The following is a 24,571-nucleotide window of genomic DNA, read 5'->3' as shown; positions in this document are numbered from 1 at the left end:
AAATGAAAACGAACCATTCTTCAACTCAGATATCTTCTTGTTGCTCAGAGGCAGTGTGTGTTGGGGCAGGGCCTGTGTGAACTGCAAGCTGCTATCCGCCACCCTGCCCTCAGCTTGGGCTGCCCAGCTGGTACCCCAGTCATGACCATTGTGTTTGCAGTCCTCGGGCAGTGTTGTGCCCTGGGCTCTCCTCCCCTAGGAAGGGCAATACCAATGGTTTCATTGCCTGGTTCATTTTTATTTATCTTTATACTTAATGGATTTTTTTTCTTAGAGCCTCAGTATGTAACCCTGGATGGCCAGGAACTCAATATTAGACCAGACTGGGCTTGAACTCAGATTAGCTTGCCTCTGCCTCCTAGTTCTTGGAATAAAGATGTGTGCCAATATGAGTGGTTTTATTGACTTTTTTTTTAAGGAAGGCCTTTGACTCACTATATAGTTGAGGCTGGCTTTGAACTCTTGATCCCCTTGTTTCTGCCACCAGAGTGTTAGGGCTAGAGACATGTGCCACCACACCCTGGCCAGCCTTTGTATATGTGTGTGGTTTATGTATTTCTTTTTGTGGATATGTACATATGTATTGGAGTGGAGCATCATCATACCCTGACCATGTTCGTGTGTGTGTGTGTGTGTGTGTGTGTGTGTGTGTGTGTGTGTGTGTGTGGTATTTGGCTTGTGAATACAGGTATGTGCAAGTTCTTGTGCATGTATTGTACATGTGCAAGTGGAGGCCAGAGATCAACTTTGGGTGCTTTCCTCCAACTCCTATACCTAATATGTTTGAATTTAGGAAAAAAATTATAAAGTAACTGCCAAAAGGTGGTGAATCTTGCTTGAGATTTTTATACTGAGAGTTTCAGAGGAGTCAAATGAACACAGTTGAGTATTCAGGTGAGGTGCGGTGATGGAGGATGTGCGTGTGGGGAGTTTGTGGAGCAATGGTGGAGACACATAAGGGATAACCGGATTTTCAAAGGAGCAAGCGCAACACTGAGTGTAGGCTCTGGGATGGATGCACTGCAGGAAATACTGGACAGCAAAGTGCTGACCTCAGTGTGGGGGCCCATAAAGATGGCTACACTCCATCTTGGCACAAGAACAGAGTTCAAAGCTGTCAGCAAGTCATAAGACCTAAAGGTCAAAGGTGTGGCTACAGAAGAATGTTTCGGCTGACCTGAATCTGAGGTGTGGCTACTCTTGACCTCAAGGCTAGGGAACAAGAAGTTTAGAGCTAAGGTGTGGTTACTGAACCCTTAGAATAAGGGAGGAAAGAAAGTCTGTTTGTTCCATGCATATGATACTGTGGCCCCCTTTTTGGTTATGGTGTATACGAATGGCAAAAAATAACTCTGGCATTTCAGTATTGACTGATCTGCACTCCTGAACTTTATTCTGTCTCTCTGTCTTTCTTTATTGTCTATAGCTAGTCTTTCCCTCATCCACACTCCCCCACTCAGGTACGGACTTGGAGCTGCTTGGCTGGTTCCAATTGCAGCCCCACAAAGACTGCTCCCGACACCTCAGCGACCAACATAAGTCAAAATGCACAATGCTTGAAGTAGACACTTTGCAGGCAGTGGTGGCACACGCCTTTAATCCCAGCACTCAGGAGGCAGAGGCAGACGGATGTCAGTGAGTTTGAGGACAGCCCTGTCTCAAAAAACAAAAACAAAACAACCCCCCCCACAAACCCAAACAACAATAACAAAAATAGACAATTTGAAAATGGTGTAGCTATTGGCCATTATAAAGTAAAGAATGTGACCAGGAGAAGGATAGCTAAAAGGGAAGTGGGGGATAGGCATTTTCATTTCAGGGGGCCAGAAGCTGAGAATTATGGTATTGGACAAATCAACATTTAGATGTCAAAACTAACCAATAATAATAAGGAGAAATAATAAGGAGCAATAATAAGGAGAAAAGGGGTGGGAGAAAGGGCTCAGTGGGTAAAGATGATTGCTGCCAAGCTTGGCAATCTGAGTTCATGGTAGAAGAGAACAGACTCCTGCATGTTATCCTCTGACTGCCACATGTTCACTGTGGTACACACACACACACACACACACACACATACACACACACACACACACACACACACACCAAATAAAGTGTATAGATATTGCAGTTAAATATATAACAAAAGAACATAGGGCTTGGAATGGGAACAGCTGAGTGGGAAAGTCTTCACCCATAGATAGAGAATGGCTGCTGGACTGCCTACATCGTGGATCTCATAAACACTCCCAGGTGAGTCGGCATTGCCCTCCTGCCATCACCTTCCCACATGGCTGAAGTGCTATTCACAAACTAGCCAAGAAAGGCCAAATCCCTCCTGAATCATGATCCCAAAGGGCTCATATAGCACTGCACAAATCCATTTTGTGACTGGTAATAAAATCTTGAGAACCCCTAAGTCCAAAGGCTTTGCCCCAGATCTCCCTGAGGATTGGTACCTTTTAAAGAAGAAAGCAGAGCCAGGAGATGGTGGCGCCCATCTTTAATCCCAGTACTCGGGAGGCAGAGGCAGGCAGATCTCTGTGAGTTCAAGACCAGTCTGGTCTACAGAGAGAATTCCGGGATAGGCTCCAAAGCTACAGAGGAACCCTGTCTCAAAAAACAACAAAAGCAAGCAGTTGCTGTCCACAACATCTTCAGAGGAACAGAAAGGAGAAGAAAGTTAAATTCCATCCGATCCTGGTAGAGAGCCACCTTTACCGATGACTTGTTACTATGGGACTAATCATGTTGTGTCCTCCCATCCCTCCCTCCCAGATGGTGAAAGTCTCGCATAGCGTGGACCTTCACGCTCCCACTCAGGAAAGGCGACACCCCAAATCACTCAAGAGAAGCGGTCTTGATGTAAAAACATGAAGTCTTTTATATTCCAAGTGCATTGGGGTACACAACCATGCACCACGCAGGGGTAGAGGACCCTGAGTACAGAATTGAGACAGCTTTTATAAGGTTACAACAAAGCCCACACATCATAAACCAATCATCTCATAGCATTCAGAGCCGGCACGGTGCAGACCAATCAATTTAAACCATCCAAGCCCGCGCTTCGCTTCATAAACCAGTTTCCTATAACCCTGGAGGTCTGCATTTGTGCGGGCTCCTAGGTGGGGTGACAAATGGCAGTTAGTTTAGGTCACTGGGGCAGGGGATTCACAAGCAGTTTACAAAGTCAGGTAAGGGCAAGGAGTTGACCTTTCGTCTATTTACTGGCTGGGGTCAGGGTCTGGAATTTAAGGTATTTAGTATTTTTAAGCTTCTAGCTTCCTGGGGTTGGTGGAGAGTTAGACTGTATTTTTCCATCTTTACAATGGAAATCTGAGTCACCCACAGCCTCTCCTCAGCGGCACACTTTAAATAAAAGAGGGGGGGATGTTCATGGAGGAGACTAATATAAACCTCTAACATCAGAGGCTGCTGGAGGACAAATCAGACAACACAAACTTTAAAACTCCTGAGAAAAGTCTTACTTTTGGTCAACAGTCTCCAGTGTGAATAAGGGTCTGTAAGAAGCCCTTATTCTTAAGACGTCCCACATTTTGCATTTATTTTAAATTGATTTTTTGTTTTGTTTTGTATTGTTTTTTTAAGACAGGGTTTCTCTGTAGCTTTGGAAGGTGTCCTGGAACTAGCTCTTGTAGACCAGGCTGGCCTCAGAGAGATCCGCTTGCCTCTGCCTCCCGAGTGCTGGGACTAAAGGCATGTGCCACCATCGCCCAGCTTAAATTGAATTATTTGTTTGTTTGTTTTTCAAGACAAGATTTCTTTGTGTAACCCTGGTTGTGCTGGAACTCACTGTGTACACCAGGGTGTCTTTGACCTCACAGAGATCTATGTGACTCTGCCTCTTGACTGCTGGGATTAGAGGTGTGCACCGCTAACACCCGGGTAACTCAAAATTAAATTTTTGTCGTATGTGGATAGATGCTTTGCTACATATATTTCTGTGCAGAACATGTGTGTCCGGTGCACATGGAGGCCGGAGAGTCAGGTCCCTGGAACTAGAGTTAGACAGTTCGGAGCTGCCATGTGAATTCTGGGGATGGAACTAACTGGGCTCCTCTGGAAGAGCAGCCTGTACTCTTAATCACTGAGCCATCTTTTCAGCTCTCTGCGCTCTCAAACATCAAGACTGGCTCCTGGAATACAGCTGCAGTAATAAAAAGCATGCTATCTGAAGTGAGATGAAGGAAACAGCTACCCATTTTTGCCCTGTCTAGTGTCTCTAGTAAAACTCGAAGACTGTCCCAACCAAGGCTTTCTTTGTACCTTAGGCAGATCTTAAGAAAACAGTTTGACTCTGAGTGTAGCTAAAAATAGATTTTAAAATAAGCAGTTTGTCTTCTGCTTTATTTGGACACAGATTATGATGGCGAGTTTGGAGAGGTGTACTTAACCAGATAAGGAAGATCACGTGCCATCCATCATGAAGGCCTGTCCGGCCTCTCTCCTATCCTCTAAAATAATCTTTCATTGTATATGATTTTCCCTGCAAATTGCATAACTTTCTGCTAGGTTGGCTGGGACAATCTCCACACACATGGTCACATCCTGGTTAAAGAATCAGCTTTTACAAAGATGTTATCAAATTCATACAATGGTGGCCATAGCAACGGCAAGTTGCCTCTTGTTTTGGGCATTCTCAGTTACTGCACTAACCTAGAAGGGTCCTGAAGAATGTAGGAAAGATGCCATTTTCTTCTTCCTTCCTTCCTTCCTTTCTTTTTTTTCTTCTGATTTTTCAAGACAGGGTTTCTCTGTGTAGCCTTGGCTGTCCTGGAACTCACTCTGTAGACCAGGCTGGCCTCAAACCTAGAGATCCACCTGCTTCTGCCTCCCAAGTGTTGGAAGTAAGGTGTGTGCTAACACTGCCATTTTCTTCATGTATCTTCCTAGGCGAGAGGGGAGCTGTTGGAATAGTGTGCGTACACACTGGTGCACCTCTGGTAATCTGCATGCCAGAAATCACATCGCTGACTGCTCTGTAACCATGCCAACACCATGTGAAGAGTCAGCTAACCAGAGCTGTGTGGATCCACATGTTCACTGTAGCACAAAGGAGTTCCTTGTTTCCGTTTTTGTTTTTAACAGGGTTTCACTATGTAGCCCTGGCTGGAGCTCATTTTTATAGACCAACATGTCCTTGAACTCATAAAGATCCTCCTGCCTCTACCTCCTGAGTGCTGAGATTAAAAGCATGTACCTCCACACTCAGCTAGTTTTCCTATTGGAAAGTACTAACAAATTAAAAATGAAAGCTGAGCTGTGTGTGGCACACGCCTTTAATCCCAGCACTCAGGAGGCAGAGGCAGTTAGCTCTCAATGAGTTTGAGACCAGCCTGGTCTACAAAGTGAGTTCCAGGACAGCCAGGACTGTTACACAGAGAAATCCTGTCTTGAAAAACCTAAATAAATAAATAAATGAAGGAAAGGTGCTATTCGATATTTTTTAGTTTGGAGGCAGGTCAGGTCCTCATAGAATGTCACCTTGGCTGTTGAATCACTCAAGAGTCCAGCTGGGGAACATAAAAACATAGCTACTTTTTATTTAATCATTGTATATATTTACTTTTAACTTATTTATTGTGTGTGTATATGTGCACATGAGCGTGTGAGCACATGAGATATGCATGATGGCAGTGTACTCAAGCCATAAAATACATGTGGAGGTCAGAGGACAACTTTGTAAGATTGGTTCTTTCATTCCATCTTTTTGTGAAAGGAGGGGCTCCAGGCTCCCCTACAGTGCCTTTATCTGCTGAGCCATATAATTGACCCTATTTATTTTTGAGGCAAGGTTTCATGTAGCCCACGTGGCCTTTAACTCACTGTAGAGCCAAAGAGGCCCTCCTGCCCCTCCTGCCTCTACCCCCTGGGTGCCTGCATTGCAGCTCTGTGCTGCTATGCTATACCTGGTTTATGCAGTGCTGGGGAATCCAACCCAGGACTTTACATACAGGAGGCAAGCAGTTTCCCAGCTGGGCTATTTATTTTGAGACAGTGTCTGGTTATGCAGCGTAGGCAGACCCTGAGCTCACCATCCTTCTGCCTCAGGCTTCCCAGTGCTATGACAGGGTGTGCTATCAGAAGGTGCTAGCATTTTGAAGGAGTGCAATAAAAGATGATTCTGCGAGCGAGAAAAAGGTGGAAACTTGAGCCAAGCACAGCGGCACACCTGCCTTTCTCCTCCAGTCTTGTGGCATCCTGTGGTGCCCTCTATTGGTGAAGCCTGTTAAAGCTGATTTGCAGACGCCTGCAGCCCCAGGAACCTAGAAAACCAATTTGGTGCTTCCCCAGTCTCATTTCTGTAGCTGTGATAAAACACCCTGACAAAAAGCAACTTATGGGAGAAAGAGGGTTTTCGTCATCTTACAATTCCAGATTGCAGTCCTCCATTAGGGAAAGGCCACATTACAGCTGCATCAACATCAGAGAGAAATGAACGTATAATGCTCACTCTCCTGTGTGCTTGCGCTAGGCTCGATCTCTCCACTCTTATACAGTTCAGTATAGCACTAGGGAATGGTGCCCCCCACAGTAGGCTGAGTTCCCATGTCAACTCACTTAAGAAATATTGGGTGCCTGCCTGCCTTTAGTCCCAGCACTCAGGGGTAGAGGCAGGCAGGTCTCTGTGAGCTTGAGACAAGCCTGATCTATTTATTACCAAGTTCCGGGCCAGCCTAGGATACAAAATAAAACTGTCTCTAAACACCCAGTCCCCCATAAACATGCCTACAGGTCAACCCCATGTAGACAGTCCCTCATTAAGACTCTCTCTAGGTGACTCTAGGTTGTGTTAAGTTGACAATTAAAGTTAACCATCACAGGGATGTTACAATTAATGTCATTAGGAGCATTCTTGCAGACATTGTGTGTGTGTGTGGGGGGGGTGAGACAGGGTTTCTCTGTGGCTTTGGAGGCTGTCCTGGAACTATCTCTTGTAGACCAAGCTGGTCTTGAACTCACAGTATTGTTGTTTAATAAGGATCAGGAGAAACAAATAGGCTGAATAGATGTTTATTCAGGGAGAAATAACTCACAACATAGACGAAAACCAGCAGGTTCCTGGTCCCAAGGATGCCTCCAGATGTTCTCCTGGATGTTCTCCTGTCCCTGTGCTGCAAGCAAGAGAGCCCTCCTCAGCCTTAGTTCCCCCAAGTCACATCTGGCCCTGTCTCCACCCCCAATGGGTGTGGTCTATACAACAGGTGCGGACAAGGTGAATATCTCACTACAATTCCCCTTTTACTCTAAAGAAAAGATTTGGGCTAGATACAAAAACTATATACAAAACAGCGAATAACAAGTATGCTCTAAGAAAAGGAAAATTGAGAACATACAAACTTAAGATCTAACTATCTAGTCCTAGGGTGAAGTCGAAACGGGGTTTACAATAGAGTTGTCCTAAGCTGGAAAGTTTAAGTCTAGTACCTAATATATCTAACTAGGAAGAGAGAATAATAGTTGTGATAATTTAATCTTCAACCTCATCAAAAACCTGAGAAGGAAAATAACAATACTAGGGTAGGCAGGAAGTGCGGATGGACAACTTCCAAAGGTGCAGCAAGGACAGAAACAGCAAGCTACCTGGACAGTCACCCTAGGTCTCACAGCAACGTTGGTACACCCAGTTTTGGCTAAGGCCTAGAGTACCTGACAGACCACAACAACAGCAGGGAGGTAGAAAGGCTGTCTTACCCTGACTTGGCAGAGTTCAGCAGTCTTCTATGTTTGTCTCCTACAAGCACATAGGACCGCACGTCCAAATCAGTGGTCAAGGTGGGGGCAGTTCTTTGCCCAAGAGGCCATCGCTGAAGCGAGGATGGACTCCAGAAGGAACAACAACAGTGTCCAACATTTTTCGGGAAGGTGCATTGCGCTCTCAGGAGCAATAGTGTCTCATGTCATGGAGTATTAATATTAAAAAATTTAAATGCCATGTTCTGCAGGTCTATGAAGTCTTTGAAGATTAAGCATCTATTTCTGACTAATCCCATAAGTATAGGAAACATGGGTGAAGATAATCTGTAATACTCAGGAACCTAGCTATAGTACTGACTGAAACTTCCTTGAGTAAAGCAGGGACAAATACCTAAGCAATATAACTATGTATGTATATATACATGTAATTTCCTAAAGCAGAGGTAGAGTAGAAATGTCTAGACCAGAGGTAGAACTATAAAGTGCAACATGATAAAAATATCGTAAATTGTATCAATATACAAAATTGTCCTGAACATAAGTGAAAGTATATATACATAGAATATGGTAAGGATATTGTGCAAAAACATCATAACTGAAGAGATTTTCACAATATGACAAAATATAGAGTTTATATACAATTCTGGGAAGGGAATAAACTATAACCATGTAAGCTGTATGATACTAATATCTCACTATTACTAAAATAATTCACAAGAAGATAGGCTAATCTACCCATGTCCCATCTAAACCAGACCTTTCCCAACCATACCCTTTTCCTGTCTAAAAGAGACACCTGAGCCTAAGCATCAGCTTCCATACTCAACCCTAAGAAGATGAATATTATCCCTAAATGCCTAGAGTAGGGAAAGGGGGCATTGTTATCTTAAGATTACTTCCTGCTGAACTAGGACAATGATTGCTCCATGGGATCGTATAGGAAGAAATTTTTTTTAAGATTTATTTATTATGTATATAATTTCTGTCTGCATGTATCCTTGCAGGCCAGAAGAGGGCAACAGATCTCATTATAGATGGTTGTGAGCCACCATGTGGTTGCTGGGAATTGAACTGAGGACCTCTGGAAGAGCAGCCAGTGCTCTTAACCTCTGAGCCACCTCTCCAGCCCCTAGGAAGAAAATTTTTAGCAACGAAATTTTGACAGGACTGGCTGTGACATGTGTAGCTAGTCACTGTGTGGCAGGAAATGCTTGACTGGAGTTCTATCTGAAATTCTGGCCAGGGTGTAATAAGTAGGTGCACCATAACAGCTAGCTAGTCAGGAGTTGTCTCAAACAAAACAGTCTCAAACCGGTTTTAGGGTGATGTTTGTAGTCCAGATGCATCAGTTGAGTCAAGTGGAAATGATGATGTGGGGTCCCATCTTCATTCCGGAGAGGTCAAGGATTGCTGTTAGGAATTGTTATTATTCCTCGTGGAAAACTTAAACATCAATATCAAAGTAAAAATTTCAAGTTTTAAGGTATGTATATAGGGAAAGGCAACAATAAGCATCAAAATGTATATGAGAAAATTAGGATTTCAGAGAGAAAATTGCATATAATCAAATGAGTCCCCAGATTTTGTTTTCCTCTGCCTTACACCAATTGGCTTCTTGATATAAGGCAGAAACTGTGAATTTAATTTTAACTACATACTTGAATCCAACTCCAAAGACAGCATTGGTTTACATGAATTGGGAATAGAGGAATACTAGATAGTAAACTTCTGCTGTAAGATAAAAGAGAAATAGATTTCTGTATAGAAAGTTTATTAGAATTAAATATTTTTACCATAAACCAGATTCCTTTTTATTAAGTGATTGTTTCTGGAGAGCTATCTTCTCTTCTGTAGGTACCTACATGTATAGTGTCTCTTGGCTGTTTGAAGATGGGTATTTTCTGTTTTCCTGTAAGGACAAGAAAAGAACACTTCCCCTACCTTTGAGAGGTCTCGGCATATCTTATGGGACCCAATTTGTTGGATAACTTGTCATTTCTCTTCATTAAGATGTTTCTCTTGTTCAACTCTGATCTTGATCAACTTAGATGGTATCCATAGCTTTTCTTCCCCAGTGGATACAAATGCAAAACCCTACCCCAACGTAACACATATCCTGGTTTCCATACTGAGGTCAATTCATCCTTGAAGTATACTGGCTGATTTATACCAGCCGACAAGGTGAATATCTCACTACACACAGAGATCCTACTGCCTCTGCCTCAAGAGTGCTGGAATTTAAGGTGTGCATGACCACTGCCTGGGTTCTTGTAGACAATTTTAATAACCTGTGAAATCACTTGTGAGTGGACTGACAGAGATTGCCACATAGTTTTATGTCAACTTGACACAAGCTGTAGTCATCTGAGGAGGGAGCCTCAACTGAGAAAATGCCTCCATAAGATCAGGATGCAAACTAGAGAGATAGCTCAGAGGTTAAGCACACTGGCTGCTCTTCCAGAGGTCCTGAGTTCAATGCCCAGTAACCACATGGTGGCTCACAATCTTCTGTAATGAAATCTGGTCCCTCTTCTGCCCTGCAAGTATAGATGCAGACACAACACTGAAAAAAAAAAAATCAAGATGTAGGCGGGCCTATAGAGCATTTTAAAATTAGTGATTGATGAGGGGAGGCCCAGCCCACTGTGGGTGGGGTCATCCCTGGGCTGGTGGTCCTGGGATCTCTAAGAAATCAGGCAGAGTAAGTCAGTACGCAGCACCCTCCATGGTCTCTGCATCAGTTACTGACCTGCATGTGTTCCTGTCTCCACTGCTTCTGATAATGAACTGTTATATGAAATAACCCTTTCCTCCCCAGTTTGCTTTTGGTCATAGCATTTCATTCCAGCAATGGTAACCTTAACTAAGACACAGATGTTAGCATTTTGGTGATTTCTAGCTGCATTTTAATATTTGAGACAGAGTTTCTGTAGGTCTATGTAGACCAGGCTAGCCTGGAACTCACAGAGATCTACCTGCTTCTGCCTCCCAATGCTGGGGTTAAAGGCGTGCACCATCACTACCTTGTGAATATATTCTTTATAAAGCACTGATTGATTAAGTTTCTTGCCAATTCATTCTGTGGGACTTTTCTTCTTTTCTTTGTAAAATTAATCCATTTTCTTTTACATGTGTGTGCATTGTGCACACATCTGATGCCTGTGAAGGCCAGAAGAGGGCATCAGCTTCTCTGGAACTGGAGTTACCAACAGTTGTGAGACATCATGTGGGTGCTTGGAACTGAACCCAGGCCCTCAAAACAGCCCCTCTGTGGGTTTCATTCAGTCTTGAAAGTTCCTTGTGTTCTTCAGCACTGGGTGAGAAGTGAAGTCTGTTGTGTGATATTTTTATTTCATTCTGAAAACAAAGTCATAGGGCAGAGCTAACCTCTAGCTGACTAAATGTCACCATAGAGGTTTGGAGGACTGTGGACAGACAGGAGACAGGAAGTAATAAGGTGGGACTGAGAGGATCTCAGCCCTTGAAGAAGGAACGGAAGGGGTGGAAGTCACTGGTGGCTGCTCCCCCCTTCTCTGATCTTTCAGGTTCTTACCCTGATATCTGACTCCGATCTTTTATTAATAAAGAATTAGATAAATGCTTCAGAAGTCCTGAGAAGCCACACATATTTAGGACCTTACAGACCCTTTTGGCATTTGTCATAGGGAACACTGAAATTGAATGAGGAAGACAACGCTCTCTCTGGTTATCTTTAGCACCACGCCCTCTCATATGTGCAGCTTTTGGCCTTGGAGTGTTGGGATCCCAAAAGCTATATCCCCAGCGCTTAGTCCTTTGTGGTGTGTGTGTGTGTGTGTGTGTGTGGAGGTGCCCATGGAGGCCAGAGGGATTGGATGGATCTCTTGGAACTGGAGTTACAGCTGGTGTGATCCTCCTGAAGGGGTGCTGGGATTACAGGCAAGCATCACCACCACCAGGTTTTAGTACACATTTTTTTCATTGCTTAAATAATCTGCAATGAATGTGTCTGTAAAGACAAGAATGATGCATTGTTTTTCCTTCTCTTGTGATGCTGGGGATAAGCTAGGGCTTCACGCCTGCTAGATAGGTACCCGTTCTACTGCCATATTATTTTCCCTTTTTCCTTGAGATGGGGTTTCACTCCTGCTCTACTCACCCTGCTTCTCGCTCCCCCACACCAAGCCTGCCTGGCTCCCTCCTGGCAGAGACTGAAGTGGCCTCTCCTACCTTCTGTGCACTCCTCTCTTGCCCACTCTTACCAGCTCCTTCCTGCTCTGCATGTCCCCAAGATGCCTCCAAGGTCTCCAGTATGTTTCTAGAGAAGGTGAGGACTGGGGTGCAACAGGATAGAGACAGAAGAAGCTGAGACCTCACCTCCTGGGGTGCAGTCCTACTGTTCTTGAAGCGCAGATGCCTATAAACCTTGCAGTTAGCCATGATAGCCAAATGGTTGAACTCCATGTTCAGTGAGAGACTACTGGGTTTGGAGAGATGGTGGCTCAGTGGTTAAGAGCACTGGCTGCTCTTCCTGAGGATCCGGGTTCAAATCCCAGCACCATGGCAGCTCACAACAGTCTCTAACTCCAGTTCCAGGGGATCTGATGCTTCTGGCCCTGCAGACACTGCACCCACATGATACACAGACACACATGCAAGCAAAATGCATAGAATTAAAAATAATGTGGAGAACAACTGAAAGAGACCCTTGGTATCAACCTCATGCCTACATGTGTATATGTGCACTCCTATGCACACCTGCATTCATACACTAACATGCATACACATACACCACCCTGAGACACACTCACACAGTTATAACAAAACAAAAGCATATTAATCGAGGCATGGTGGCAAAGGAGGCATAAGGAAGAAGATCTGGGCTTAAAGGACATCTTTGGCTATACAGTGATTTGAAGACCAGCCTGGGCTACATTAAACCCATTTTAGAAAAAAATAAAAAGAAACAGAGGGCTGAGGAGATAGCTCACTCTATAAGCATAAAGACCCAAGTTCAACCCCCAGGACCCATGTAAAGAGGCCAGCTGCACAGTGATGCATGCTCAGTGCTAAGGAGGCAGGGACAAGCGCTGGGGGCCAGGCAGTCTACAGTGAGAGGCCCTGTGGCGATGGCACTCCTGGGGGTGAAATCCAACATTGTCCTATGGCCTTAACACCCCATGCCTTACCACACACACACACACACACACACACACACACACACACCCCACACACACCACAGATTTTAAGAATAACTTTAGCTAGATGTGTTAAAGAAAGAAGAAAGAAAGAAAGAAAGAAAGAAAGAAAGAAAGACAGACAGACAGACAGACCCAGGCCAGAGCCCTCTGAAGGCCAGAGCCCCCTGAAGGCTAGCCTGTGGTATTTAGGGATGCCCTGTCTCAACAGCAACAGAAAAGAGGGCTGGTGGCTCAGCGGGGAAAGGCTCTTGCCGCCATGCTCACCTGAGTTCAATCCCTGGAGCTCATTTGAAGGGGAGAAAACAGACTCTCATGAGTTGACCTCTGACCTCCATGTGTGCTCCATGGCACGCACAGACACAGATGTAAAAAGCATGAAGGAAGAAAGGGAGAGAAGAGGGGGAGGGAGAAATGAGGCCTGTAGTATCTTGTATTCTTTTTATCTTTAATGCTTATTTATTTTTTTCTTTTCTTTTCTTTTCTTTTGCTTGGGGGCTTTTTATTTTTAAATTGTATTCATTTTTTAAAAATTTGTGTATGGGTGTTTTGCCTGTATGTCTGTGATCCATGTACACACAGTACCCATAGAGACCAGAAAAATGGTGTTAGATCCCCTGAAACTACTTACAGATGGTTCTGAGTCACCATGTAGTATTGGGATCAAACCCGGTCCTCTGGAAGTACAACCAGTGTTCTTAACTGCCGAGCCATCTCTCCAGCCCTGCATCTTTTTTGTTTGTTTTTTCTTGAGACAGGGTTTCTCTATAGCTTTGGAGGCTGTCCTGGAATTACCTTTGTAGACCAAACCAGCATCGAACTCACAGAGATCCACCTGCCTCTGCATCCCAAGGGCTGGGATTAAAAGCATGGGCCACCACAGCCCTAGTTAGCCCTGCATCTTCTATTCTTATATTATGAAAATACAAGGCTTGAAATACCCATATGTTTTTAAATTATGAGAAAAGCAAGAGTCAGAAATGTTCTATACAAGTCTAGATAGCCAATGTTCTGGGATTTTTCAGGACTATCTCAGCTCGTTTCCTTGGTATGAGAAAGGCAACCATAATAATGTTAACAAATATACAGAGCTATCCCAGTAAACTTTATTTACACAAGCATATAGAAGCTGGATTTGGCCCATTGGCTCTGGTTAGCTCAGCCTTGATCTAGACTAGCTTCCAGGGCTTGTATTAGGAAATGGAGAAGCTGGCGTTCTCCTACTCATCGTAGCCAGGCCCTTCCCAGAAGAAAGAAGGGGAGATTATTTCTTAGAAAACATCATGATCTTACTCTCTGCTGGCATTCACAATGCTGTGACCAAATTCCGGACAGAGACAGTATAAAGTAAGAAAGGTTTGTTTTGGTCCAAACTTTGAAGGTTCATGGCTTCTTAGCCTCCTGGGTATGAGCAGAAAGAACATCATGGTATCAGGAGTAGAAGGAGAAGCTTTCTCTCATAGCATACAGAGACAGGAGGGCAGAAGTAACAGGGAAAGGCTAGGCATGACATATATCCCCAAGCACAAAGCCCCAGCCCTGTGACCTACGACCTCCAATTCCATCACCACCTAATAGTCTTAACTTTTGTTCTGTTTTTCAAGACAAGGTCTCTCTGTGTAATCCTAACCATTCTGGAACTCGCTCTGTAGACCAGGCTGGTCTCGAACTCAGAGATCTGCCTGTCTCCAACTCCCCAATGTTGGCATTAAAGATGTGCGCCACCACTGTTGCCTAGCTCAGTACTCTAGTTTTTGTTTTTGAGACAGGCTCTGGCTGGCTGGCCTAACTGGTCTTCAACTCACAGAGATCGGCATGCACCACCGTGCTGAGTTTATAATAGTCTATTTTGAATCCATCGATGAACTAAGCCATTCAGTAGGTAAAAGTCCTCACAGACAAACCCAGAGGTACACTTTACTAACCCCCAGGCACCTCTCAATCCAATCAACTTGACAGGCAAGATTAGCCATCATTCATTCCCAGTTTGATGAACTTCATGGCCACCATAATCCTTAGCTGTGCTTGACAAGCTCTGCCCTTTCATAGCTCCCTCGGAGCCTCAGTCATGGTCTCTTGCAGCATATCCAGCTGGGTGGAGAGAGGCAACAAGAAGTCTCCTTAGCACTCTGCCTGCATCTCACCCTGAGAGGGATTGGAAGAGATCTGAATGGACTAGGTTCACTGGGTGCAGCCCTTCCACTGACAACTCCTGGACCGGGGTGCCCTCACGCCACCTTCATCTCTGCTCCTTACCTTGTGCATGGTCCCTGCCCATGCTTCTTCCTAGGAATAGCTATTGTTGGTGACAGAGTTCAGCTCCTTCTATGACCTCTAACTGCTCTTATCCGCCCTGTCCCCAGCACTGGTAAGCATAGGTCTCCCAGTCAACAGGTGCTTTTCTTCTGCTGTGGGAACAAAGGGGTTCATTCCTGGTTATGTTTGCCTTACAGACTGCAGTTCAAGGGTAGCATTGTGCGCCTTAGGGAGGGTGAGGCCCCAGTCATGTCTTGGGTCTCCCTTTGGTTCCCATTCCCATTGCCTTCCCTCTAACTCTCAGGGTAACTGTGCCAGGTGGCTGTCTTAGCCACTAAGAAAACCATACTCCCTGGAAGTAGTCTTAGAAACATGTCCTAGTTGGGCAGGGAGATACAGGCCTGTGAGCCCATCATCCCTGCTGAGGCAGGAGGATTTCAAGTTCAAAGCCAGTCTGGGCTACATGGTGAACCTTGTCAAAAACAAAACAAAAATCTAGCTTCTCCTGATGGGCTTGCTCTTTTGTTTTGTTTTGGTTTGGTTTGGTTTTTGTTTTTCAAGACAGGGTTTCTCTGTGGCTTTGGAGGGTATTCTGGAACTAGCTCTTGTAGACCAGGCTGGACTCAAACTCAGAGATCTGCCTGCCTCTGCTTCCCAAGTACAAGGATTAAAGGCGTGTGCCACCACTGCCCAGCTGGGCTTGCTCTTAACCCAATCCTCTACCAACTTCATCCTCTTTGTCGTCTCCATTGGGATGCTGTTATGTGTTCAGCCCTGAGGGGTTTGTCAAAGTAAGGCAAAAACTTGAGTCTGGACAGGGTGGACACTGATAGCTCTAAATCAAACTCAACTTAAGCATTAGGAGATGCTCTACACTGTGAGGAGACAACCAGCACATACCCAAAGCCAATTCCCTGCTTGCCCAGAGACAGATCTTATGCCACCTACTGGGAGGAAGTCATGGACATGTCTTTTTACCACCCTCCAACTCAACCAGGGAGATGCTGCTATTTGGTTTTAAAAATAGAAGCCCCCCAGGCTGGACTTTTATGGTCTTGTGAAGAATGCTGCTCTTGCCCTCCCACACCTGGTCTCTGCCCCTGCCTGGCCCTGTCCAGCTGCCGGCATCAGCTCTGTACAAGTTCTCAGGGTCTCTTAGCAGAAATGTGGGACCAGGCAGATTTATGCATTTGGCCTTGGCTGAGGCCTTCTGCAATGGCTCCCAGCCACAGCCCAGCTGCTCTCCCTGTCCATGCAGCTCAGGCTGGGACGTTCTGTGTCTTCTAGCTCTACCACAGCTCACTGAGTCACTCCCCAATCCCCCTCCCCCCTGGATGCCCTGGTCAGCCCTATGGAGGAGGAGGAGCAGACCCTTCCAGCCTGCCAAAGCCTCCACTCAATTCACTCTAGTTGGCCTCAGATACTGAAGTTTCACAGTAAAGCTTTTCTTCTGTGTCTAGATCTCAGGGGCCAATCTGAAATGACACCTAACTTGGAAGACCCATCTCATTGTGTGCTTTGTCCTCAAATTATTTCTTCGGGGCCATGGGCAAGTGTTACTGAAGCACTAGCAAAATTTTTGGCACCTTGTACCAGGACTCTGGGTGAGCTTGGGAAGTCAATGTCTGTGGTGAGAATGTCTGTGGGAGCTGATTTCTAGAACTGTGTAAATTATACCAAAACCAATGAAGCCCCAAACCACGACTGCATAGAGAACATGCTAAAGCCCACCTTGTCTTGTATTTTCCCTGAGGTGAGGTTTCTAACATAACAGAAATGAACACTGTGGTTGTCATCCCACGAGAAAGATATACATGCTTCCTTTTAGGCCCTTTGAGGAGATAGCTGAGTGCATGGACGCCCTTTGTAGGCAGGGCTGTGAGTGGCAGCCTCATTGAGGGAAAGTAGAGATAGATGCCTTTGGATAAAATGATCTCCCCCTAGACAGCTGGAACTAGCTAAGTTACTCTGGAATCAGCCATGCAAGTGTGATGGCTTCATCTCTAGACAGAGTTCATGCTAAGAAAACATGGAAGGGTGCAGGGCCCTGGTAGGGGGATGTGGTGATGGGGTGCAGCTGGAGAGACCGTAATCCAGAGACAAAGACCCTAGCTCTGCCTCTTTGATGTTGGATAAGCATCTTGTAGGGCAATTTTTAAAAATCACCCTCTATTCTTCAGTTTCCTCTCTGGCTTTGTTACCTCATACCCCAAGAGTTCACACTTACTGCTACCAAAGGCCCTTCATGTTCCCCAATATGCCCATGAGCACCTGGGGCTGCCACGGCCCTAGCCTTCCCCACTTAGAACCACGTCAAACCCTGTGCTCTTTCACTTCCTGCCACTACCGTACAAGTGTCCGGAATGTCCCCTCCTAAGAGCCAAAGGTGAAGATCTTCATCCTGGGCCCCTCGCAACTCTTTACCATTGATGTCACCGTTGCTGCTTCTGCCTGCAGGAAGCAGAGCCTGAACTTGAAAGCTGAACCTGAGTCAAGTCCAGAGGCTGAGTCAGGGGGAAAGACAGGTCCTTAAGTGAGAGTCACAGGCGGAGAGTGTGCTGGTTGTTTGCTACCAAGAACTGGAGATACTGGTTCAGCGAGAAGGTGAATATCTGTGGCTACAGTGACTTGGGACCCCACCTCTCCATCCCTGGTTCTTTGGCTGGCAGCAATGGCTGTAGTGGAATCAAGGCTGGAGCATCCCAAGCCTCCTGCATAAAGACGAGAGCGCATGGGCCACTTCTGAAAAGACATAAATGGAGAACGGTTAACACAGCTACTGTAGCCAGAACCATGACAACCTTAAGCCTGGAACCCCTGTTTGACATGAGGCTCTTCAGCTCACATCCTGCAAGGATTTCAAGGTCTTCCCATCAGGAACAAGGGAGGTTTTAGAAAATGCAAGGATAGCTGGGCAGTGGTAGTGCACACCTTTAGTTCCAGCACTTGGGAGACAGAGGCAGATGGATCTCTGTGAGTTCAAGGCCAGCCTGGTCTACAGAGTGAGTTCCAGGACAGGCTCCAAAGCTACAGAGAAACCCTGACTTGAAAAACCAAAAACAAACAAAACAACAATAACCAAAAAAAAAACTTTAAATAAATAAATGAACAGGCAAGGATTACTCTGCTCAGCCTCTGTATTCTCTATCAAATCCCCCTTGGGGGCTTAGTGGCTCTCTTCACTAATCTGTAGAGTTCTAGACCTAGGCTCTCTTCCCCTGCCCTGCCCTGCCCTCTTCTGTTTGCTCATCAGCGCTCATCAACATATCTTTTGTTCATCTACTACTCTTAGGGCTTTAGATTCACCACCATTTCACAGATAAGAACCTTGCTGGTGCTTCCTTACCCTACAGCTCTGTTCAGTGCTACCTTTGCATTTTAGATTGACCCTGTGTAATCTCAGAAATTTGTATTGCAGCTGCATTCTCAAGAAGTGAACACTTAGTTTCAAGACACTTCAGAAGAAAAGTATGTATGTATGAGAAAGAGATGATACAAAGTGTCCATCATAAAAAATAAAGTAGATATGTGGCTCAGTTGGTAGAGTGCTTAAACAGAATGCTCCAAGTCCTAGGTTCCATCCTCCCTCGTGCCTCGTGTATACCAAGTGTGGTTGCACAGGCCTGTAATCTGAGCACTCAGGAAGGTGAGGCAGAAGGAACAGAAGTTCAAGGAGGTCACTGGCTACATATCAAGTTTGAGGCCAGCTTGGAATATATGACATCTTGTCTAAAAGAAAAAGGTAATTTCTTTAGAGGGCAAAGGTTGCCCTTGTTCCTTTATGATACTGCAAGCTCTTTTTTGTTTGCTTGTTTTTAATTTTAAGACAGTTTTGCTACATTGCCAGACGGGAACTTGTAATCCTCTTGCCTTGGCTTCCTGAGTGCTGGGACTACCAGTGTGGTCCATCATACCTGCCTCACAGCACACTCTACACAGGGCCCTTTGAAGCGCCTTGGGGCCTTTGGTGGTGGCTGAGAGGGAGAAGTCTGCAGCCAGATGCCCAGGTTCAAGCTGAACCCAGCCCACCCCTTGCCCTCCCTGCCCTGTGGTCTCCACATCTGTGACTCTTCCTTTGGTTATGCAGGGCCTAGAGGTAAGAATGCTCTGAGGCTCTAGCTCAGCCTCCAGCTTATCTTTAGCATCCAGTCACACTGGCTGTTACTGCCTTGTGGTTATTGTTAATTATCCTTTTCATTCATAATTATCATTAACGATACTTTTCATTCATTTTGTACCCCTTCTTTGCTTCCTGCAGTCCAGAAAAACAGGGTAAAGGCTTGGCATGGTGCATGCTGGAAGCCCTCCAACCCACACTGCTCGCCTTCCAATCTGGGTGCTTCGAGAACACTGTGGATTTAGGATGTTGTTCTCCCAAATAGCAGATGTCTGCAGCAGCAGTACTCAGAACAGAAAGGCAGGCGCTACTCAAGATGGATGACTCTCCTGGGTTCTGGGCCTTAGACCAGGAACTCAAACCTCTCTTCCCCTGACACCAAGGATCTCTGAGTGTTTCCCTCCTCGTGAAGCAATCACACTCTCAAGCAGACACTCCGTCACTACTCCACCCCAAGAACCAGCCTCTGTCCTCCCCCTGAGAGAACAGGAAGAAAGACCCCAATTCCCATTCACCTCCCCAAGGTTCCCCACCAAGTCCCTAGGCCTGTGACCTACCTTGAGGGGGTGTAAGTATCGGAGTCCACGCAGGAAGGGTGGCCAGGCAGGGCCAGGCAGCTCGTGGCCAAGGGTTCGGGTGAGGTGGGCTATGTAGCTCGTGGCCAGCACCAGCACATCCAACTTGGAAAGCTTAGTGTCAGGTGGTACGGCGGGCAAAGCAGCCTGCAGGGCCAAAAATGCCTGGCGTAGCGTCCTCACCCGGGTCCGCTCCCGAGCTGCATTCTCAGGGCTGGCTTCGCTCTGCAGAAAATGCATTGGACCCAGAGTCCCATCTAACCCTGACCTCTTGTTATTGCTGCTATTGCTGGGACAGAGTTTCCCGTAGCCCAGGCTGGACTTGATTTGAAACCCCTGTGTAGCCCAGAATGACCTTGAATTTGGGGTCCTCCTGCTTCTACTTCTCAAGTGCTGGGATAGCAGGGGTACACCACCATGCCTAGTTGACCCTGATTCTAAGGGTCTATTAGTGCCATGTCATTTTCTGGAACTAATGGGACTCACTGGTTTTAAGCCACACCTCATAATACAAATGAAGGAAAGCCTGGGCTAGGATCAGATGACAGGAAGGTGGCAACACTTGGCTCAGAACCCGAGTTCCATGTCCTTTCTACTATTACATTAACATCAGCTCCACTCCAAAGTCTGGATTCTACTTATCAGGGTACCCTGTGGGCCACAGGAAGCATAGAGCCATGCCCCTGCTTAGCTGACCTTTTACTCAACTAGGTCCTGAGATGAAGAGGTTGCCATGGTAAAGAGGGAAGGACTCTGCACCAAGGGTAAAAGCATACAGCTTTGGGCTGGGGATATAGCTCAATTGGTACAATGTTTGTCTAGCATGCATGAGGCCCAGGGCTCAGTCCCTATCTCGGCATAAACCGGGTGCTGACACATACTCTTAGCACTTGGAATGTGGGGGCAAAAGGATAAAACATCCGTGTTCTAGGCTACAGAGGAAGTTTTGAGGACAGCCTGGAGTATATGAGACTCTGCCTCAAAAAAAATAAACAAACAAGTAAATAACAAACAAACAAACAAAAACTCAGTCTAGGTCCCGCTTCTGGTCAGGAATATTAGGCAATTCACATCCCTCCTAGGGGCCTGAGTTTCTCAGTAGAAATTAGTTAGATCAACTCTCTGAGCTGTGCTTGATGGAGCTCTGACCTGTCCTGCCCACCTCAGCATGGCACTATGGTTCTAAGGAGCCAGCATCCTGCTCTTGGGTGGAACCATCAAATCCTGATTGGGGCTTTGCTCTCAGAGTTGGCATCTCATTGACCTCAACCCCTTCCTTTCCCAGCTCCCTCCTCTAGTCCAGCGTATCCTTACCCTGCCATGAGCTGCTCCCTTAGCTCTGGTCCCTCGAGGGGCAGAGGTGACCCTGCTCGATCTGTGATTACTCCAGCTGGTGTTGTCCCAAAGGTCCTGCCTTGTCCTGCTGAGGTGGCTCCTCTTCCTGTCAGTGCCTAGAAGCAATCGTGCTTTAGCCTTAGTCTGGCCATGCCCTGCTCTTGGCATTGCTGGTCCCCCTGTGGCCTCCTGTGACATGTCACTCTCTTGAGGTCTGGGGCTGTAGCCCCTGGAGCAGTAAGCCAGAGCCTGAGGCAGCTCTTGGGCTCAAGCTAGCCTGGACAGGCTGGCCATCCAGCCTGCAGAGTCTGTATCTGAAGAAGCCTGCGCCAACTCAATCCTTCACTCCTCACTCTGGGAAAACTGCCCACCCGGCACAGCCCCCGCAAATAGCCTCCGCCTGCCTCCCATCCCAGCTGAGAGAGGTGGGGTGCTGCACGCTGGGAGTAACTGAGCCCTAGGATAAGACCCATGTTAAGAAGGCCGGAAGAGGGGTAGGAGGAGAGTGCCCTTCCATGCCATGACCGAACCTAAGACAGTAATCCTGTGATGACCCTACTGCTTCAGGTTTGGGGCTCTGGGTCACCAGCCTTTGAATCAGAAACTGTCAACATATATCTCACAATGGCCTTTCTTCCTCCCACTGAAAACATGTGACAAGGCGCTACTCCCCACCCCTCAGACATGCTTCCCAATTCCAACCTCGGTGCTTTGTTCCCAAGATTCCAGAGGAACGATTCCATCTTTAGGGCTCTGCCCTGCCCCACCATCAGCCTGTATCTTTCTTTGATTGGCAGCACTATAACCTGGCTAATACCCTAGTAACCCTTTGATGTTCCCAGCACACTAGATGCCCTGCACTGTCTATCTGCACTTTATATGAGTATCTTATTTATTCTCTGGAGCAACCATAAAGAGTGTGTGTGCGCGTGCGTGCGTGTACCTGTGTACATGCACATGCATGTGGAGGCAAAAGGTCAACATGAAGTGTCTTTCCTCAGGTGCTGTCCACCACATTTAAACATTTTTAATTAAAATATAATCACATTGCTTCCCCACACACATTTTCAGACAGAGTTTCTCATGGGAACCTAGGCTTGCTGACTAGGCTGGGCCCGCAGGTCAGTGAAGTTGCAGAAAGCATTCTGAAAACAATACTTGTTTCAAATGGGGGAAACTGTAATGTGGGGAGATGAAATAACTGTTGCATTTTGTTTAGCTTTGTTTGCAATAATGTTATGCTGCATAGTTTTGGATGGCTAGAAACTTGTTACATAGCCCAGGCTGGCCTTGAACACACAGCAGTCCTTTTGTCTCATCTCCTAAGTGCTGCTGGGATTACAGGACAATGTCCAATCTAGGAAGTAATGAGGCTAGAGGTACCCATGGCATGAAGGGAAAGTTCTTAGATTTCAGTGCAATCTTCTCCTTCTCAGAAAGGCCTTTTTCCAGAAGCATCCATTCCGAGCCCTTTAGAAGTTGAATCTGGCTGAGCAGAGGCTAGATTTACAGAGATGCCACAACAGCCCTGAGCACACAAGTGTCCTTTCTCTCTGCAGGAACTTACCCATCAGTGAAGGAGAGAGGTCTCACCCTGACTTTGCCAATCCTGGCAGGATCCACTGACTTTAAGGACACAGAATAGGGAGGAAAAAAAAGTATTAAAACCACATGATAGCAACATGGAAAGAGACTCTGTACCTAAGTGTGCTCTCAGAATCAGATGGCCTGGACACCTCCAAAAGGCTCCTGTACCATTAGTGCTCAGTCCTTGGGAGGGCTGCAAAGTCATAGTCATGCAAATAGTCATGCAAATCTACAGCCTTTCAGAATTCTACCTCAGAGACACATCCTCAGTGGAGGAGCTACCCTGTGAAAAGCAGTGTCATTGCATGAGGGCATGTGCAATATGGTAGTGTTTGCGACCTTGAGTGTGATTCCCAGCACGCGCGCGCGCGCGCGCGCACACACACACACACACACACACACAGAGAGAGAGAGAGAGAGAGAGAGAGAGAGAGACAGGCGGCGGGCGGGTGGGCAGGCAGAGACTATAGATAGAGAAACAGAGACAGACATTTGGGAGGCTAAGACAGGATCACCTCAAGTTTAGGGTCAGCCTGGGCTATAGAGTGTGCTCTGTTTAAAGAAAGGAAAGAAGGAAGGAAGACAAACAGAAAGAAAGAAAAGGGCAAGCAGAAGATTGCCTCAATTTGGGGGCAGCCTGGGCTACATAGTGTGTTTCATCAGGACAGCCTAGGAGTTTCTTCCCCACAAAAAAATAAGAGGAGGAGGAGACACAACAAAGAGCAAGTAAGGAAAGAAAAACACAGAAAAGAATGCATCACTTGAAAAGACACAGTGAATAAGAGTAGGGTGTGATGGATGGTCAGAATTGTGGAGGCCAGCCTGGTCTACAGAGTGAGTTCCAGGTCAGCCAGGAATGTTACAGAGAGAAAACCTGTCTTGAGAGATAAAATAAAACAACATCACAAAACAAAACAAAACACCAAGACAGGATATTCTTTCCTCTGCTACTGTGGGCTGTGTATTTGGGTTTTCACCATGTTTTCTCAGAACAGTTCCAGAATTAAGTGATTTCTGGCCAAGAAACAAAAGCAAAAGTCGGCAGTTCATCAAAGGATTCTTATGTAAGCTAGTAAGAAAATAAGGTATCTTTATGAGAGATGACACTAGAGGACAGACAGCCAGGCTGAGTCTGTAAAGGTTCACGCGTCATGTACTACAGTTTATGCTCCCAGCCAATGAGCAATCCTACCAGGTAGAGATGAAAGTTCCCACCTCAGGAGATTTGGACATTAATTAAGAACCTGAATTGAGGGTCTAGGGAGATGGCTCAGTGGTTAAGAGCACTGCCTGCTCTTGAGTTCAATTCCCAGCAATCACATGGTGGGATCTGATGCCCTCTTCTGGCGTGCAGGCATACAGAACCTGAGTTGGTGTTTATCTGCTCTACAAGGGTAAGTGTGAAGGGGAAGAGGTGGAAAGTGATTACCACTCCTGAAAGCTGTTCTCTGACCAGGCGTGCACCTCACTCTCCCTTTCACGCACATAAAAACAAGGTATAAAAGGGAAGGAAAGGTGACAGGCTCAAACTCTCTTGGCCAACTACAATTAGCTTATTCATCCATCCTCTCAACAACTCTCTGCAGGTTTCAGAGTAGAACTCTTAAAAGAAATAGAACATGATGTTCTCAACCTTGGAGTTGGAGGAATTTGGGTGGGAAGAGTATGTGACTGATAATATCTACAACAGGAAACGACCAGAGAACTAAAACAACTGCATTACAACCTGAATGCCAAACACTTAGAGGGAGGACTTCCTTTCACTTGCTCAACATTTTTTTTTTTTTTTTTTTTTTCCCGAGACAGTT

The 24,571-nt window shown here is 46.0% G+C and overlaps 1 protein-coding gene across 1 annotated transcript; it reads right to left on the bottom strand.

The window, feature by feature from the left end:
- Positions 1 to 14,235: 14,235 nt before the first annotated feature.
- On the bottom strand, positions 14,236 to 21,665 carry Tcf23 (transcription factor 23). Its single transcript, XM_051181779.1, has 4 exons — positions 21,156 to 21,665; positions 19,824 to 20,066; positions 17,790 to 17,891; positions 14,236 to 14,294 (listed from the first exon to the last, which is right to left on the bottom strand). The coding sequence occupies exons 1-4, from the start codon at positions 21,372 to 21,374 to the stop codon at positions 14,277 to 14,279; spliced, it is 582 nt and encodes a 193-aa protein (XP_051037736.1). The 5' UTR covers positions 21,375 to 21,665; the 3' UTR covers positions 14,236 to 14,276.
- Between the last annotated feature and the right edge of the window lie 2,906 nt (positions 21,666 to 24,571).

Source organism: Phodopus roborovskii, unplaced genomic scaffold (assembly GCF_943737965.1).
Source record: "Phodopus roborovskii unplaced genomic scaffold, PHOROB, whole genome shotgun sequence".
NCBI lineage: Eukaryota > Metazoa > Chordata > Mammalia > Rodentia > Cricetidae > Phodopus > Phodopus roborovskii.
Note: the sequence above shows the minus strand (reverse complement) of the source record. Positions and strands in the feature narration are given on the sequence as shown.

Bases quoted from the DNA above. Each gene is read 5' to 3' on its own strand.
- Tcf23 (XM_051181779.1), bottom strand. From the start codon at position 21,374: ATGTCACAGGAGGCCACAGGGGGACCAGCAATGCCAAGAGCAGGGCAT. The intron at 20,067-21,155 runs GTAAGGATACGC...CATTTTCTGCAG, and splicing joins AGGGAGCAGCTCATGGCAGG to AGCGAAGCCAGCCCTGAGAA. The intron at 17,892-19,823 runs GTAGGTCACAGG...ATGTCTTTTCAG, and splicing joins GATACTTACACCCCCTCAAG to AAGTGGCCCATGCGCTCTCG.